Source organism: Camelus bactrianus, chromosome 32 (genome assembly GCF_048773025.1).
Source record: "Camelus bactrianus isolate YW-2024 breed Bactrian camel chromosome 32, ASM4877302v1, whole genome shotgun sequence".
NCBI classification, from domain to species: domain Eukaryota; kingdom Metazoa; phylum Chordata; class Mammalia; order Artiodactyla; family Camelidae; genus Camelus; species Camelus bactrianus.
Window position 1 is genome coordinate 2,697,811 of NC_133570.1, and position 19,035 is coordinate 2,716,845.

General features: G+C 55.4%; 1 protein-coding gene across 1 annotated transcript in view; it reads right to left on the reverse strand.

Annotated features, from left to right (window-relative positions):
* Positions 1-11,094: 11,094 nt before the first annotated feature.
* TMEM132C (transmembrane protein 132C) overlaps positions 11,095-19,035 on the reverse strand; it is a 305,189-nt gene continuing 297,248 nt past the window's right edge. Inside the window, exons 6-9 of the mRNA XM_074356073.1 lie at positions 17,971-18,176; positions 16,225-16,498; positions 14,859-15,050; positions 11,095-12,687 (exon numbers count right to left, since the gene is read on the reverse strand). Coding sequence (XP_074212174.1) covers positions 11,503-12,687; positions 14,859-15,050; positions 16,225-16,498; positions 17,971-18,176 — 1,857 coding nt within the window. The 3' untranslated portion in view covers positions 11,095-11,502. The remainder of the gene's footprint in view (positions 12,688-14,858; positions 15,051-16,224; positions 16,499-17,970; positions 18,177-19,035) is intronic.

Here is a 19,035-nt window from a genome sequence, read left to right on the forward strand (position 1 = left end):
CCATACACTATAGGTCCTTTTGAATCTGCCTCCTTTTAATTAGCATCCTGTTCCCAAGGCTTATCCTCGTGATGACACGTGTCAGACTCTGATTTCTTTTCATGGCTGGATGGTATCTCACTGCGTGGGCGCTTCATTCATTTACTCGTCTGTCGAGGTACCCTTGGGCCGCCCCTCTCCTTTGGCTGCTGTTAATACGCTGTGCTATGCGCAGTCGTGCGCAAGGTTTTGTGTGAATACCTGTTTCCATTTCTTTAAAAAAAACCCACCTACTTCACTGAGGTATGACTGACGTGTGAAAGGCTGCATCCGTGCATCACAATGCTAAGTTCTTCCACTTTTCCCAGCATTCCTTCTCCTGGGATAAATCCCTCCACTTTTCTTCTTGCAGAAGTTCTCCAGGGAGGTGCTGACTTCTCGCTGAATTTGAATTAATGGTGCCTCCGCCCACTGAAGAGATGCGGCTGGTTTCTTCCCCTTGAGGGTCCAGGTTGGTCCTGCCGTTTCTCGGGTCCCACATCCTTGGGGTTTTCGCCTTCATTTCCATCCACAACTGACATCTTCAATAATGGGCCAGGTCTGGGGCGGGGGTGTCTTTCCACATCTGAAAATGCCTTTGCTCTGCCTTCACCCTTGAACATGACAGTTTGGCAAGGCTTAAAGGTCGAGGTCCAAAGTGATTTCTCCTTAGACTTTTGAAAGAATTATCCTGCATCTTGTCGCATTCAGCATCACGCGTGAGACGTCTGATGCAAGCTTGATTCTGAACTCCCTGAGAGGTGAATGTTTCTTTTTTTTAGGATATTCTTTTTACCCTTAACACTCTTACATCTCATGAGGGATGTGTTAGATGTGGGTGTTTTGAACCCATGTTGTGTTTCCACGGGACGAACTCTTGCATTCTAAGATTCATGTCTCTCTACTGCTTCGGAACCTTTTCTTATTCCTTTTTTCTCTTTGCTCCTGTTATCTCTAGGGTGTCTTGAGCTTTTCACTGTGTTACTTTTTTTTAAGCGTCCCCCCCCCCTTTTTTTTTTTTTGGTGAGGGGGAGGTAATTAGGTTTATTATTTATTTTTGGAGGAGGGACTGGGGACTGAACCCAGGACCTCGCGCGTGCTGAGCACACGCTCCGCCGCTGCGCTGTCCCCTCCCCCCCCCCCCCCCCCGCAATGTTACTTTTAAATTTCCAAGAGCACTTTTTTGGCTGCTGTCGCCTGATTGCTTCTTTATCACATTCTTGTTTTCTGGGTCATCACTTTGAAAATGATAATTGGGGCTTTCTTTTTTTAAATTTCTTTTTAATTTTACTTTTTATTGAAGTGCAGTTGGCTTACAATATTAGTTTCAGGTGCACAGCAAAGCGATTCAGTTATACACATACATACATTTATTATGTTTTCTTTTCAGATTCTTTTCCATTATGTGTTATTGTAAGAATTGAATGTAGTTCCCTGTGTTACGGAGGTCCTTGCTGTTTATCTCGTTTATAGATGGTCCTGTGTATCTGTTAACCCCAAGCCCCTCACTTATCCCTCAGCGGGGGCTTTCTGAAGTGCTCCTCTGTTCTCTGAAGTATCTGGGTTTTCCACCCGGGCAATTCATCTGCCTCCTTTTATGGGCCCTTGCTTTTCTGTATATGTCTGTTTCTCTTTGACAGTCGATCCCTGTTTGGGAGCAGCTTGTCCACATCTGAAAACATTGCCACTTGCTCTCCAGACAGTTTACAGCACGCAGGCGCCCAGCAGCCGGTGTGGTGACGTCCCTCCCCGCCCACACCCTCCCCTACGGGGGGCGGCTTCAGTGAAACAGTGGCAACAATAGTCCTTACCAGTTTGGAAGGTGACAGAGGATGCACTGCTTTCCTTCGCAGTCGTCTGATCGTTTTTGAGACGTTTATGGACCCTTTATATTTCTTCTTTTGCCGAAGGAGCTGGTCAGTCAATGAAAGTAGCCAGGAGGCAGGGACGAGGTCCCTGGGAGAGAGACTGTCCGGCACCCTGGGTTCCCGTGAAACCTCTCCCTCTCTCTCTGCTCCCCAAGCCTGAGCTGCCTGGCCTTCCTCCTCCTCACGTCCCCTCGGTGACAAGTGACAACCCGCAGCACCAGTGACCATTCCGCTGGGAAGAGAGATGAATTAGTCAAGACCAAATCCGAGAGGGTGGCTTCTCCCAAGCGGCAGGAGGCTCTCTGCTAATGAGAAAAGGGAGCGGGAAGGGGGCAGGGCACAGCCATTCAGGGAACAACACAGCAGTTACCACCAGGGTGAGGAAAGATTCAACCCCCAGGAGGCCTTGAGGCGCAGGATGGTGGGCGATGTGACGTCCAGCAGACCTTCATTATGCGCCATTGCAATATGTTAGCCTGGTGAGTAACCGGCCCGCAGGAGCCAGGACAGGCCCAAGAGGAGCCACTGAAGGGCAAAGAGCGGGAAAGGGCCAACTTCCTGGGAACCCCAGCCCCTTCCCCAGGCTGGTTAGACGGGTCCTTCCACTTATTAGCACATGAAGCCACTGAGCCCATGAAAACTGGCGACACTGCCCCTCGTGGCCGTGGCCCCCCCCTTGCTCCCTCCTCTTCAGGGACAGACCGCACTCTGTCCGTGGAGTGTGTACCTACTTTGAATCTGAGCGCCCAACCCCCACACCTCGTGGCCTTTCAATGTCTCTCTCTGAATAAATCTACCTTCACTCAGCTGCGGCTCGTTCTTGAATTCTCTCCTGCGCGAAGCCAAGGGCCCACGCCTGGCGGGGCACGTCCCAGGGGCTCAGCCGAAGCCTGGGACCCGGCCCTCCTCACGCCCCACGTCCGTTTTTCCTGCATCAGCAGGAGGAATTTCTCCCTTTTCCATTAAATGGCTGCAGATGAGGAGAATTCACCAGGCTACAGAGGCACCCCTTTGGACATCACCAAGCAAGCTCTTTAGAAATGCAGGCACAGGTTGAATTGGCCAGGAAGTCCTCACTATTTGAGCACGCTGAAAAGACATTCAGACCTGTGTGCACAGATTGAGCTCAGGAAAGGATTTGTACCCAGGAGGTGTCACCTGAAATAAATGCACAGCCTAAAGTTGAAAGTTAAGTTTTATTTGGTGGGCAATTCTGAGGACTCAGCCCTGGATGACAGCCTCTGAGGGACGGCTCGGAAGAGGCAGGGGAGGGGCTAGGACATATAGGAGCTTTACAACAGAGACCAGGTAGTTGGAACAATAAAAGATTGCTTGTTATTCAAAGAAAACCAGGCATCTCAAGTTAAAGAATTTAGCGTTTTTCTGTGTATGGGAGGGAGCAAACATTTGGGCTCATTGAATCCATTCCTTTGACAAGCACCTAGCTGTCTAGGGCCAGTATCCTGTCCTTTCTTATTCTCAGTCCCCTCAGAGGGCACCATGGTGAGTGGCTGCAGAGGCCGGGCTGCAGGCCTGTCCTCACTAGGGGGTGGCGGCAGCCGCTGAGGACTTGACGGCTTCAGCATTCTTTGTGTACTTATATGGTTTGCAGTGTTTTTTGTTCACAAAGGGGAGGCCCCGCAGGGTCCTGCTGGGTCTCAGGGGCAGGACGCAAGTGGAGGCGGGTCTGCGTCATGCCGCGCGGCCAGACGGGCACGAGAGGCGATGTGCATGTGTGTTCCGTCCAACCTTGGACGCACGGGTTCATCTCAGGCGCCTGCAGAGGGACCAGTCTCGAAAGCAGCCATCAGTGCCCCCAGTCCTCTTCTTGTTCCCTCGCCATCTGGTGACCCAGTACCGGCCCACCTGGCCAGAGCAGCCTGGGGGCCTTAGCCGCCCTGGGGAGGGGGGGTGCAGGAGAGTGTTGTTTGTTAGGAGGGGAAAAAAGTCTCAACAGTTGCCCAAGAAGAAGCAGGAGTCTTTCTAAAGGCTGCTTGGCTGTAATCATCCAAGGAGGGGAGACAGACCCAGGAGGAAGACACTGGGTGTCAGACAGGGTGGAGGACGGGGTGGGGGTGGGGCGGCTTTGCAGTTACCTGGAGGTTTGCATCACAACGGGGGTAGCTTCTCCGTGGCTGACTCTTTGGTTCTGGTGTTTCATTTCACAATTGAAATGGAGCTTAAGATCTTTCCCACACTGTGGGCTCAATTTTCCGAATTCACGCGCGGCGGGTGGGGGCCCTGTGGCCAGGTGGACTTCCAAGCAGCCTGCTGTTTGCTGAGTGTCCCCAACCCGCAGCTGAGGGTCTGCCAGGTCCTGGAGGGAGCGAGTGTAAGGTCCGCCGGTCTGGGGGTTTGACTCCGCACCTGGAAGCTGCCTTTGTGGCTCCAGGTGGAAGAAAAGCCCCTGGCTGGCTGCCCCCGCCTCTCTCCCTGATTCAGTGAGACCAGAGGAAACTCACCAACAGACTCAAGTGTATTGAACGTCCGTCCACCGGGCTCTCGGTGCTAAGTGGCCGGCTTGTGTGACGATCCGCGCGAGGGGCCGTGTGGCGCAGGGGCTGGGGGCTGGGTGCTGGCTCCAGGCTGCCCAGTTCCAGGGCTGACTGCCCCCCTAAGTAGCTGGATGGATGGCTCTGAGTAGGTGGCTAGGCCTTTGGTTGATCTGCGTTTCTCACGTGCAAAAGGGTGGCAGCAGACTGCTGCGACTTACTCCATAGGTTTGTTGTGGGCAATAAACGAGTTAATGTTTTTAAAGCACTTGGCACAGACTCGGGACACAGTTCGATCAGTGTTCTCTCTTATTATTAGCATCACATCTTCATAACAACCTTATAGAATGGTGTGTGAGTTTCCTGTTACTGCTGAAACAGATGATGTGGATTAAAACAGTGATTTTTTTTTTTTTTTGGGTGCAGTTCTGGGGGTCATAAGTCCTCCAGGTAAGGTGCAGGCAGGGGAGACCACAGGGGAGAAGCATGGCGCCTGTTTCCACTGTCACATCTTATGCTCTGACTCTGACCCTCCTGCCTCCCTCTTTCCCTTCCTCCTAAGGACCCTGGGGATGACACGGACCCACTTGGATGATCCCAGATAATCATTCCATCTCAAGATGCTAAACTTAACCACGTCTGCAAAGTCTCCTTTGCCAGGTAAGAATCAGACCGCCGTGGCGCAGATCTGACTCGGCCACTTGGGTGGGTTAGAACGCACAATGTGATTCTAAAAGAAATCGTTGTTTTGGACAAACTCTTAAATTCCACCATCAGTTTGACTGTGACTTCAGTTGGGTACGGCCCAAATAAACCACCTTTATTATTTCTAAGAAGACATACCAATGTCTCAGGTGTAATAAAAACAATACAATGATAATACGGGGTGGGTGTGGGTCTAGCTTAGCAATCGAGCGAGCGCTTAGCAGGCACGAGGTCCTGGGTTCAATCCCTGGTACCTCCATTAAAAAATAATAATGACCACTTCTGGTGGCCTGAGTAACGGCTCCCCAGAGAGGCCTACACCCTAATTCCTAGAAGCTGTGAAACCAGAAATAAGTTTCTGTATCTTGAGGTTGTTTAAATCGGAAGCCCATTTGCCTTTACTGGATAAAGTCATTTATTTATTATTTAAGTCGTGTATATAAAGAAACAAGAAGTGAGCCCAGGGGTATCTGGGTTTAGTCATCCGTTCTCAGCTTAGATGTGGTCTCACACCCACCCTGTGGGGCGTGGGGCGTGGCCCCCTCCACACGTGGCCCCCTCTGCCCGTGGCGCCATCCATTCCTCACCGCTCTGTTTATTTCCTCCCTTCAAAGCCCTGTGTTTCCAGGTATCAGCTCATGGATGTGGCTAATGTTTGTCTTACCTGTTTCCCCTACAAGGACACACGTTCCATGTGGACAAAGACCCCAACAGTCCTGTCTGCTATTCCAAGTACACAGACTAGTATCTTATCCGTAGAAGGTTTTTATTGAACAAACCAATAAATGCCTTTCATCCTTTCTGTCTGTGCCCCAGTTTCCCTGTCTACGTCCAGCCTAACTCTGGATTGTCACGCTTAATGTAGTGACTCACTCTCTCTCTTTCTCTCTTTTTTTTTTTTTGGTAATGACTCTCTCCTTCCACGGCTAAAGCAAAACTCAAAAAGCCAGCGCGTTCTGCGAGTGAGTCCTCCCCCCACAAAGTGACGTGGCTCTTAGAATCACAGCCTTCGCTCTGGGGACAACACAGATGGGAGGAAATGTAAATCCTGACCCTGAACTTAACCTGGATTTTGTAAATCAGTGAAATTTCGCAGTCTGGTAATTTCTTTCCACCCAAATGCCCTCTTTGACAGGAGAGGAAAAAAAGGGTTTTTTGGACAGAACATTTTGGTCGGTAGAATATAAATTGGAAAAAAAAAAAGGCAAAATTGGCTCCATTCTTTGAAGCATTATCTAATGTCCTCCCTCGAAGAGAACAGTAACAGGATAACCTGACTTCCCGTTCCTCTTAGTTCTACTTTATAAACCTTCCTGATCCAGAGCGTCAAGGGAGCATCTCCAACTCGGAAAACTCCTTAAACAGGATTTGGCTGTCAGAGCCCTTGGGTTTTGGTTTTTTGTTTAAATTTGCTTGTTGTTTTGAAATGGCTTAATAAGCCTTTCTGAACACACTTAGGAAAACCGCCTAATTTAGCTTCTTCCCGCTAGAAATTTTGGGATGCGGAGACCCACCCAAGGCACTGGTAGTTGGTCAAAGGTTTGAGCAAAGAACTTGGGGTGAAAAATGCCCGTTGTAAAGGCCGACATGTTATGTGGGCTTTCGGTCTCTGTTCCCAGCAGAGCTGTGTCCTCCGCAGTCGAGAGGGGAGAGGTGAATTCTCATTCGTGTGAATCCGTCTTCCTGCCACTGGGAAACCAGTCTCTCCAGTCACGAGTGTTTTCAACGCCTGGCCCTCGCCGTGAGAGTGTGTCCAGGTGCAGGGTCTTTGCATCCACGATCCCCTCTTCCTGGTGTCCTTTTTATCTGGGTTGCATGCAGGTACCTCTGAGGCATCCTGCACTTCAGGCCGAGCCGTCTGTCTTCAGAGTGGCCGTCTCCGCCCGCGGCGCCCCCTCAAGTGTCCCATCAGAGGGTGTGCTAACACCAGCTCCCTCTCTCTGTCGTGGCCGGACCTTCGCAGTGGTCTGTGCGCAGATCTGACTAATACTTGTAACGGGCAGAGCGCACGTCTGCCCGGAGCCAGATGGGGCCTGCCCCACCGCCGCCTGCCCGGCGTCCACGTGCTCTCCCTCCCAGGATCCAGCGCCTGAGGCCCCTTCCTGGCGGACCCCCCTTTGCAGACGCAGGGAGTTTCTGGGAACTTACACCCTCCCCGCCACAGAGATTTCGTGCTACGAGACGACCGGCAACGCAGCCCAGCGGAGCCGTGGAGCCTCGTATCTTGTGTTTCTGTTTTTTGGTTTTAGTTTCACGTCCGGCGCAGGAGCTGGCAAATGCCTTAAGAGGAACCTGTGCGCTGGGCACTGGGCTCACTTCCCTGCAGGGCCCTCATCTCAGGCACCTCAGGCCCGCCTCCCTCTGCTGCCTTCAACGTCCCGGACGTGATTTTTGTCCGTCCAGCCCAGCGAGGCGACTGTGTACTGTCACGCTTCGCTCAGTCTCTGAGCGACACCACGTGCATCGGGAACGCCCCAGGGGGAGAGTGCGGTGCGGCCAACGCGGGGCTCACGTCAGTACGATTCCATCCTCCGTGGGGTTTTTGCCGTCTGGTCTCCAGGCACCTGTGCCATTGTTACCTGTGCAAGAGTTGGCCTGTCTGAGCCAACCCTTCACCACCAATCACAGAAGGCAGGCGGATCGCAGATGTGGGCTGGCCATCACCCCGATTCCTTCCGCCTCGTCTCCCAGTGCTCCGTCCGCCTTGGGGAGCGGGTCAGAAACTGTAGCCTCTTCCTGGAAGGTGCAGCCCCGGCGGCTGGCTTGGCAAGATGGTTCTCCTGTTCAAAGTGGTACCACGAGCCTTTTCTCCAGGCGGACGCATACTGACAAGCAAAGATGGGGGCTAGATTTTGGTCCCCAACCTCCCCCTCCCCCCGGGGGTTCCCCGATGCCGCTCAGTCTGTTCCCCTGCACCTGGTGTTCCGATCACCTTCCACCGAGGGCTGCGGAACTGTCCCTGTTAATTATACGTAAAAATCAGTATTTGTGCTTTAATCTCAACTATGGAAAAAAAAGAAATCCGAGGGCAACAACCTGCACGGACGTCATCAAAGCGCCGGTGGAGGTGAAGCCAGTCATTTTAATACATTGTTTCCAATGCTCTTGGGCTGCTTTTAAAATTCAGAAAAATAATTTAAAAGTCACATTTATAATGGTATACTTTCAAACTATGAATATGACCGTGCAAACTGATGTGCACCATTTCAAAAAAAACAAAAACCAGTGAAGAGTAAGATGAATTAATTTTTACTTTTGGGAGACGGGACTAGAGGCTTTTTCCCCCACTTTATTTCTACTTTCCGTCGTTTGCCAGATTTTGTGCACGAAGCTAGAACTGCTTCTTTGTCAGTTTCATTGCATTTTAACAGAAGAAAATACATGTAAAGTTCGTCTCAGGGCCGTCACCAAGACCACAGGCTTGGGTTTGAGTCTCTGCTCTGCTAGCTCCTCGTCTAGACCTTGAGAAGGATGCTCTGAGCCTGTTTCCTCATCTGCAATTTGGGGTAACATGCCTTTCTCAGGGGGGCTGCTGTGAGTGAACAAAGGATGTTTCACACCAGGTCTGGCCCAGACTCGTTAAACGGAGTCTCCTTATTATTGCGTAGCTATTGTTAATATTAATAAAATAATGTCAATAAGTTATTGTTGATAACAATAAAGATTAATGCTGATAAATATTGCAGTCAACCCTCCGACAACATGGGTTTGAGATGCAAGGATCCAATTATGGGCGGATTTTTTTTGGTAGTGAATACTGCAGTGCTACGAGGTCCTCTGTGGGTTGAATCCGCATACGGAACCACGGATACGGAACACGAATATGAAACCATGGATACGGGACAGCGAATACGGAGAGTGGGCTGTAAGTGACAGTAGGGTTCTCCATTGCAGGGAGGGTCGACCCTCTGACCCCAGTGTTGTTCGAGGGTCAACTGTAACGTTAACTAAGATCGATTCATATCTGAGCGAGAACAGTTTCTTTTTTCTGAGCCTTGTGTTCCAAGAGGCTGAAGTCTGGCTGGAGGACACGGGTGACTGTGCACAAGGAGATGGGACCCTGCCCCCTCCGCCGCCACCCCCTCCCCCCGCCCGCCGTTTTGTGCTCTTACTGGCGATTCTCCTCTGCCTCCGCCCTCTGGCTGCCAGCGCCTTGAGGTCTTATTAATTACTCCACCCTTTGTGGGTTGCCCAGGGCCAGGCACACAGCAGGTGCTCAATAAATGCATGCAAAACGAAATCATTGGGCCAGCATCCATGAGACAATCTACCCTTGTTCTATTTGATCACGTCAACAGGAAGGGAGAATTACAGACGGTCTGTCTGGACACACAGTCTGGCCATTGTGGTGTCCGCCTCCCAGCCTTACAGGCTCACAGCACGGTCAGAAGGCAGTTCCTGGCATGCGCTCATCTCACCCGTGACCTTATTTGCAGCATGGAGCTGACACCCATCCTGGGGAGTAAATCGGAGGTCAGAGACCTGCAGCCCCATCTGGTGGGGAGCCAGGCTCCCACTCCAAGGGCAGGCGGGCTTGGTGGGCGGGGCGGCACTGGCGCTCAGCTGGGACGGAGAGGGGACATCCTTGACCACCCGCCCAACGTGTTCCGGGGTCTGACAGCAGTGCAGCTGTGTGACGGAAGCCTTCCTCGTTAGGAACTACTCTGGATCAGCCGAGAAGCCGAGAGCAGGGGCGCCGCTTCCCTTCTAGCCCAGCTTGGTCTCTTTAACCAGCGGCCCACGGGGTGGAGAGAAGACACAGGAGTTCAGTGAAATAAGAGGCAGCCCGCAAGATGCTGACTCGCCAACCCATGGGACGTGCTTTAACGGCGACTGGCACCCCAGGTGTGCATAAACAGCTCCTTCCCCCGCCGACCCCGGTCTGCCATATTGGCTGGAAATAGCCTCTTAAAAGGTCCAGCTAAGGCTATGAGGCTTCAAGGATCCTTTCTCAGCGACCGATTGGAGTAAATAAAAAGATCAAAGCTGAGCGCATCACCTGGCTGCCAGGCCAGGCCAGGCGTCTTCCTCTCCAGCAGCGGCAGGCAGAGCGGAGTCTGGCAGCCGCAAAGGGGTTCACGTCCCCACCCGGTGGTCTCCTCTGCCGCACACACGTCACTTTGGATGAACGCCTTTTGCATCGCGCTGCTGCAGGATCAGGCTCTTAAGAGACGCCGTTGATGGACAATCGAACACAGATTTTTGTCTTTTCCGTTAACACTGGTGCAGCCCGCCCAGCAAAGCGAGAAGGACGGCTGAAAACCCTCCGGCGGCTTTTCTTTTCTTTTCTCTTTTCTTTTCTTTTCTTTTCTTTTCTAATCCTTATTCATTTCTCACCGTCAGCGCGTCTCGGGGCAGCTCTACCCGGCGAGCCTGGTGCTGGTTACTCTTGGGTATGAGTTCTCTCTTGTGGATTGATTTCGTCTTCCTCCGTGTAAAGGCCTCCCCTCAACGCCAGTGATGGAGCTGACGAGGGGTCGGGGGCCCCGGCCGGGCTCTGTGCTGCCGGCTGGGCCCCACTCGAATGCCCTCTGCCAATGTGCCCGCACCGGCTTGGGCCCTGTGGTGGGTGTGGTGGTGGTGCGTGAAGGCAGTTTCCCTCCCACCCTGAAGGGCTCTGAGGGCCCCCGCTGATTGCAGAAAACCCAGCAAATGGCAACAGAACTGGAGGGAAAACGGAAAAACATCAAACGTACTACTTTGATGATGGATTCATTCAGATCGCTTCTCAGAACTCATCTAACGTACAGGAATAGACTTTGTTTAATTTAGGAAAATATACCATTTGATCCTCAAATAAAAATTAAATATAAACCAAATGGAAGGCTAGAACACAAAAGGGAAAAAAAGAAAATGTGGAAAAAGAAAAGAAAAAGAGGTGAAAATCCTCGGGTCTGTGCCGAGAGGCAGCCGATGTTCAGACATTTCCTCCCCACCCCAGGGTGACAGTCAAAGGCCGTCCTCATGAAAAGAATACTGAATTAACACAGACAATGTCTCTTAGCTGGCCCTGGTTTTATATTCTGCTCCTTTATTAGAAATATAAACAGGTGATTACTTCCGTCTCTTTTTATTTGTCTTTTTGCATTTTTTTTTTAACAAATAATTTTTGGTAGCTTGTCTGGGTTATAGTTTGACTCACAAAATCCCCTTCCTAATTTGGCCTCGCCGCAGGCCGAACGTCTCCATCAGCTCCGTCCTCCGTTTATTCCACTGACTTGAGAAAGTCTGTCATGGCCAGCTGCTAGGAAAACCTTTGATTACAAAAATGCCCCTTCCCGGCTTCCAAACTCCCGAGCGGCCTCCAACAAGGCCCAGGCATTCACTCCCCGTTCAGACCCACCGGGGCCTCTTCCTGCCCCGCCTGATTCTCGGAACTGAAGGAGGGCACCCGGGAGCTGCCCTCCGGCCAGAGCGGCCTACGCTTTGTCCTTGAGCTGCTCCAGGCAGTCCCTGAGCTCCCTGGGGGCGCCCACGCCCGCGTCCGGGCACACCCACTTGATGCCCTCCTCGTTCCCGCCGAGGATGGAGTTGACGGTGGGGCAGCCGTCGTCGGCGGGGATGGTGGTGAAGGTGGTGAACTTCACTTTCTTCCTCTTGGAGGTGGGCGAGTGCAGGGGCTCGTGCTTCGGGTCCCCGCCCCGCGTGCCCCCGGCGCCGGCCGGCCTGGGCACCCGGCTTCGCGCGGGCGTTTGGGAGGCTCCGTTGAGAAGCAGGCGGTTGCTCTCCTGGAAGCCCCCCGGCCCGCGGTCTATGATGGTCGTGTGCTCGTCGGGCGGCGGGGACCCCTCGCCCACATTCTCCAGGAGCTCGGCCTCGTTGCCCAGCCACACCCAGTCGTGCGAGTGGGTCACGGACGCCTGGCCTTCCAGGGGCACCTGCTTGTGCCTGTACTTGAGCGCGAAGGCGGCACAGTTGACCAGGAAGACGAGGATGGCCAGGCAGAAGACCCCCAGGAGGGCATACATGCCGATCTCCAGGTCGCTCAGGCCGCGGGGCGTCTGCACCAGGTCGCCGGTCCCCGGCCTGCCGCCCGCCTCGGGCAGGTCCACCTGCGCCGGGAAGTTGGCGAAGTCGATGGGGATGTTCTGCAGCTGGCCCTCGCCCGCCAGCCCGCCGCCGTCCAGCCGGCTGTTCTTGACCACTCTGTTGTCCAGCAGCGACTTGGCCGTGGTGCCGCCTCTCCGGGCGGCCCCCTCCTCGCGCTCCGCCGAGGAGCTGCCGTGGACGTGCCCGTCCTGGCCCTTCGGCCGCCGGTCGCTGGCGTGGTTCTTGACTTCAGCCTCGTCGTAGTCCCCTCCGGGGCTAGAGTCGGCGTCGTTCTGGCCAAACTTGACCCTGATGCTGCCGATGCCCACGGCCAGGACGCTCTTGCGTTTGGATTTCTGGCAGGCCTCGGCGATGGTCATGTCCACCCGGACCAGAGGCCCCTGGCCTTCCCCCTCGGCCATCACCACAGGCCACCGGGGCGAGCGGGACTGGGGGACGGACACCACGGCCTCATCCAGGGAGGTGGCCGTCAGGGTGAAGTCCTTGGTGTCATAGATGTCCAGAGGTGTCACCGAGCCGTCGCTGAACCGGAGCCACGTGCTGACCACGGCCTCCTGCGGGGAGAAGGTGCAGTTAGAAATCCACGGGGGAGGCGGGAGGGAGGAATTGCCCCTTCTCTTAGGAGCCTGTCCCCTGTCCCCTCCTAGAACAGAACCCAAAGACTCAAGGGCAGGACTCAAAATCCAGACCTGGTGGCCAATGAATCTGGGAGAAAACTCACTCAGGTTCTAGGTCATGACCAGAAAATCACCTTAATTGTAGTGAGGACACGTATATCCAGGCAACGCCAGCTCCAACCTAATCCTCCCCAGGGGACAACACCCCACAAAAAGCCCTGAGTGAGCTGAGGCTCCCCTGAATGTCCTAACGAAGACGTCACCGGCGCGTGTGCATGGAGACCGCACTCTGACGCCCACACTCCCTCTTCCAAGATCCTTGCGGCGACACCGAGTTCAGCCTGCTGCATCCTCTGCTAACCCACGGTGCTCCCTCCAGCCCAGGAGCCTTAGTCACATCTGCGAAGTCCCTTTGGACACATGAGGTGATGTCTCCACGGGGTCTAGGAACGCGGCGTGGCCGTCTCCGGTGCCCCTTTATCCCACTGGCCACAGCGACGGTGGCGGCTAAGATGCGCCCGGTGCTTCCTGAGTTCCAGCCACTGTCCTAGGTGGTCTCCGCTAGCAGCTCATTTACTCTCCACACCCACGTGCGAGGTGCACACTCGTTCTGCGGGGGGGTAGCCTGGCTCAGGGAGGAGCCCAGAAGCTCCCCCAAGGTCGAGCCCTCCACACGCCGAGGGCTGAGATACAAAACACCGCTGACGTGTGTCTTGGTTGACTTTGCCCCTTGAGATAATTTTCCTTCACAAACTCTAGATGGAGAACGGACTTAACACGAAACAAGCCCCCCGGGTGGCAGACAACCCGAAGAAGGCCCCCAGGCGCCGCGGGCCTGTTGGCGTCCGTCCGCCCAGCCGCGCCGTGTGACTGACTCGGAGCCCTTCCACTCGCTCGTCGCAGTGAGGCTGGAGCACAGGGTTTTCTCCGGGGAAGCCAACGATCTCCCCAGAGATGAGATGTTCCGAAATACTTAACGTAACAGCATGTCCAGGGGTGATTCAGAGCTCTGTTCTCTCAAGGGTCCTGTCTGCAGATTGAATGAACTCCACCCATAAACTCCCCCTCGAGGCAGTGCAGGGGCCCTGCCATCCCCACCCGCCGATGAAGACAAACGGGTGGCGCCGGGTGGGGACTGGCGGCCTCGCCCCGCGCCAGGGAGGTGGTGATGCGGGTCGTCCCCGAATTAATTGCCCGTTCTCAGCAAACGGCTTCCTGCTTCCTGCTGTGTCTCCCCACTCTCCTCTTGCCCCGAGGAGGGGTGAGCAGAGGAGCCAGCGCTGAGCGCTGGGTGTACGGGGATGCACTCCAGGTCTCTGCTGCTGATGCTCTGGGACAGAGCCAGGTAGCAAGCGCAGAATTCCTAGAGCCGTCCACCCCGATCCTTGGAACCTGGGGGCACGAGCGAGCCCTCCCGTGGTTATGTGTTATGTTATGTGCACGCACAGCTGACCTGCAGTTAGGGAGGTCTGCCGGGGTGACCTGGGTCAACCTGCTGTGGTCCTGGGACCCTTTGGAAGAAGAGAAGCTTCTCTGGCTGGTGGCAGAGGCGACGTCAGAGGCTGAAAGCGTGACAAGGATGCCACGCATCGCGGCTGGTTCCGAAGGTGATGGCGGGTGCGGGGAGTGAGAAGGGGGCTGAGAGAGGCTCCCGGCCAGCAGCTGGCGGGGACGCGGACCCCTCGGCCTTCAACTGCACGGAGCTGGATTCCGCCAACCACGCGAGGGAGCGTGGAAGCCGATTCCTCCCCTGAGCATCCCGAGGACAGCCTGGCCGGCTGATGCTCCGGAGGCCAGCTGAGCGCACCTGGGCCCCCCGACCCCACAGAGTCACGGGCGAATTCGGGATGTTGTTTTAAGCTGCTGGGTTTGTGACAATTTGTTATGCGGATGATTTACCCACCCCTGTGCTCTGGGGACCATTTGTCCGGCTCAGCACAAACCCCACTGCTGGGACCACGCGGCCACGTGGGTTTTACACAGCCTGCACCGCTCTGCTCTGGAACGTGGGTACCCTGCCCCGTCCCTCCCACCTCTGGCCCTTTTTGCTGAACCAGGCACCGCAACCCGCCTGCCTCCCCTCGAAACTCCGGCATCCGGGCCCCTACCTGTCTGGGGGCCCGCAGCAGCTCCTCCGCGGTGGCCACCGCCGTGACGGCCTTGCTGTTCTCCACGCCGGGGTGGAGGGTGACGGACAGCCCGGCCACGAGCTGGACGGCCAGCTCTGTCACCGATACCCTGTCATCCAGCACGGTCACCGTCTTCTCGGCCAGGATGGAGTCAGACAGCGGGGACAACACCTGCAGGGTCGGCAGGACACGAGACGGATCCGTCACACCTGCTTCCAGGTGTTGGGACCTTCCCCGGCAATGCTTGCTACACTCCAGACGGGGTCCAGAGCACAGCATGAAGGAGCCACACACCTACTTCACCGTGTACACCAGCCCGCACGGCGCCCCTGTGAGACTCAGACAAACTCCCCTCTCCCCCAGGACACGTCAGCTCTCTCTTTCTTGGAAAATTAAAGATTCAAACCCATGCTGTCTTTGAAAGGAAATGACCCTCCACATTTAGCTGAGCACCCTTGTCTACTGCACAACCTGGTTAACCGTACGCAGCAGTCCTGTTCACGGGACGCGTGAGGGTTCGCACGCAGACTGACTTTGTGCAGCCTGAGTCACATTCTGAGTGAATTACGGAACCGGCTGAGGAGAACTGAATTATGAACAGTCTGCTCCCCCCTCCGGCCCCCAGCAGAACGTATCCTCTGCCAACGTTACTCTCCGCCTCATCTCAGAAACCAGACGTTGGCTGCGAGGTGTCCAGGTGAGATGGTAAAGTGTATCAGTCATCGTTGTGTAAGGACCCAGGAGGACACTCCCAAAGGTGGAGTCAGTATGGTGGGACTGGACGGGCTGAATAAAAGGCCCCTCCAAGCCTTGCTGTCTGTCCGAAATTCCTACCGTCCTACACGTTCCCTTGAGAAAAAGAGGCAGTAGGATTTTGAAGGGAGCTGGTTGAGTGGATACAGGGCAGGATGACAGACGGACCTCAGGAAGGAAGGCAGGGAAGGGAGAAGGGGTGCATTTTCCTGGGCCACTGGCGGGAGCAGCGCAGAGAGCAGGGAGGGTTCTTCCTGGGAGGGTGGCGGCGGCGCAGAGCCGTGTGCACCGGGAGTGGAGGTTCGGAGGCAGGATGGGGCGGGTGGGGGTGGTGCGAACAGCGGAAGCAGCAGCTGGGGGAGACGGGGGTCATTTGGGGTGCTGAGGGCTGCAGCCACCACCTTCCCAATCTATCTGGAGGGAGGCTGGGGCTCAGAGGGCGAGTCCACATTCACATCCCGGTGTCCCCAGATGCCATCACAAGGACAAGGAACTGGCCCCGAGGACCCGCCCGTCTCGCCAGCCCCCACCCCAGGGCCGGGCACCGCGCTCGGTGACGGGCGGGCGGGGTTTCCCGGCTCCGGCCTCCTACCTGGATGGTCGTCATCCCAACCTCCCGCCCGATCAGGATCCTGCTGTCCTGGAGCGTGGCCACGTGGGGCTCCGCCAGCGTCATGAAGTCCGCGACCAGGTGGGTGATGTCGAACTGCCAGTCGGGACTGAGCAGGTGGCTCGGCTGGCCCCACGGGCCGGCGCCCTCAGACACGAACTGGGTGAGGACCCGCACGGTGGCGCGCTGGTACTGGAGGGCGCAGCCCCGGCCCCGCTGCTCCCCCTCGTCTTCGTCCTCGCTGTCCCGCGTGGGCCTGGTGGGAAAGAGGGGGCTCTCAGACCAGGGGATGGACTCCCAGATACTGCCCAGTCACAAGGCAGCGCCCCACCTCAGCCTCCGAGGGGCAGCACCCCAGACCCAGGGCCACACGGGGGTACCTGCTCCACCACGAGAAGCACGAGAGCTAAACACCCCTCAACATTTCCGAAGTCCACACTGTCCACTGAGTTGCTGAGAACCACATGTGGCTATTTCCACTTTAATTTAAGTAGAAAAAAGTCAATAAATCAGAACGTTAAAGGTCTCCGTCGCACAGGCTACACCCTGAGGGTCCCTAACCACGTGTGCGAGTGGCGACCATGTTGGACAACGTGGTTCTAGAACATTCCACCACTGCAGAAAGTTCTATTGGACAGAGCTGTACAATGCTTGTGAGGTGTCCCACTCTGCACTCTGTGGGGATGGACCCTTTTAATCTCATAGCGCCGTGAGGCGAAGCTGTAATTCTTCTCATGTCCAGACGAGGAAACTGAGGCAGAGGGGTTGGGGAGTTTGCCCAAACTCTCAAAGCTACGAAGCAGCGGAGCTTGGATTTGAAGCCGGCCAGGGCCAGGTGTGCCCTCCTCAGGGACATGGGAAAACCCCATATGCTGGCCACTAAGTGGTCTATAAAGCACTGGCTGGATTCATGGCAGTCTTCCCCACTGCGGCCAAATCCCTTCACGTTCGCCCTGCAGAAAGGGCTTCACCGCTTCACCGTCCCATTTATTCTTCTGGAGATGGACTCTAGTCACCCCTTAAACATCGAGCCCCTGGTGCCTGGGGGACGGTCAGGAAAATCGTCCTGATGGTTTAAGACGGAGGCGTCCGGGCAGGAAGCCGGGAACTTGGCAGCAACTCTTATTTAACTAAACTGGGGGCCGCAGAGCTGGGAAAATCAGACCCCAAGCTCCTATGTGTGACAATCCAGAGTCACAGAGTAAATCAAAGCCTTTTTTTTTTTTTTTTTTTTTTGGTTTAAGAGCAAAAAGCAACCCCATGGTCCAGTATAAATGCAATTACATTTTATCCAATAATTTAATCTGCACAGAGATTTTCAAGCTTACAGAGATTCATCCAGCACAGAAAAAGGAATCTCTGTTTTGCTTAGAGAAAATAAACCCAAACTCAGCTCCCTGGGGTCGGGGAGAGCTAGACCACCATGTTACCTCCACGACTTCGCGGCGGGGGAAACCCTTTCAGGAGACAGCCTTCTAGAAGCCCAGGGGAGGGCGCAGAAGACTGGGTCTGATGCCGACCTGGCCACCCCGCAGGCTTCCTGCCTGGCTGGGTTATCCTGACCCTTGGTTTCGGCAGAGAGGGGCTGTCAGGCTGCCGGCACGTACACGTTGCATCCTGTCATGGTCCTGGTGACAGCAGCACCTACCAGGGGCCGGCCCAGCACTGGCTCCTTGAGCGTCAAGGTCAGATTCCACAGCCGTCACTTTCGTGGCTCTGATGGCTCACCTCTTACTGGCCACGATGGGGACCCTCCAGCCTTTAATCTGGCTCAGCTCTGTGTCCGAGACCTCAATCTGCAGGGGCAGTCGGGGCACCCACACGGTGACGTGCAGGGGGGCGCTCAGGTGCTGGTACGTGAAGTTCACCGCCACGCCCACCCTGCCTTTCATCTCCTTGCCGTTGACAAAGACGTAGTCACAGCGGTCGGACACCTGCCAAGACAGAGAGAGGACAGAGGAGACGTTCACGAGGCCCCTGTGACCGCCTGTCTGCCATTCGCCCTTTTTTGGGTGCAAAGCCTGCACGTTTAATGTAGGTTCCCACTGCAGAGCCTGAGACAAGGATTTAGTGCAGTTGGTTTACCTGGGAGGTGACCTGGGGGAGCGGGGACCCGGGAGCAGCCTGAGGGAGTCAGAGAAACAGGCAAACGCAGCAGAAAGGCAAATTGTTTCCTTTTGCTGCTATGACTACTGGGCTCCACTTTTCTGGGGCCCCATGAAAAGCCTACAGAACTGTCCACCTGCCGGATAAGAGGCAGAAGTATCATCGACCCGCTCCTCTCCTGCCTCTCGCTGGGTGAGGCCTGCCCTGCGTGGGAACTCCCCGCATTTCCAGGCTGGGACACAGGCCCTGGATAGACAGCAGAAGCAGCCTGAGGTGGGGCTTGTGCAAGCTCACCAAGCGAACTCGAGCCTGCACTTGGAGCTGGGCCTGAGCCGTGGGCGGACCCAGGGAACGCGACGTGGGCGTCAGAGGGGTCTGTCCTGCAGGAAACGAGCCACACGCAGGCCCCGCCCCGTCCAGCCTCCCAGAGTCTGTACCGCCTTCCTCTCCATCGTGGCCCTCCCGGTGCCTACCAGCTCGGCTCCAATCGCACGCCGCCCCAGTGGTTCTCTTCCACACCCAGGCCTCTGCACATGTGGTTCCCTTTTCCTGGGAACATCTTCCCTCCCTGTTTGCCCGATCTGGCCGGGCACCTCCGCAACCGCTTAGAACTGTGTATGCATTTGCACTGTTACCGTTCATCCTGTGAATGGCAGCCCTGCACTGGTGATGAACAACCTGTGTTTC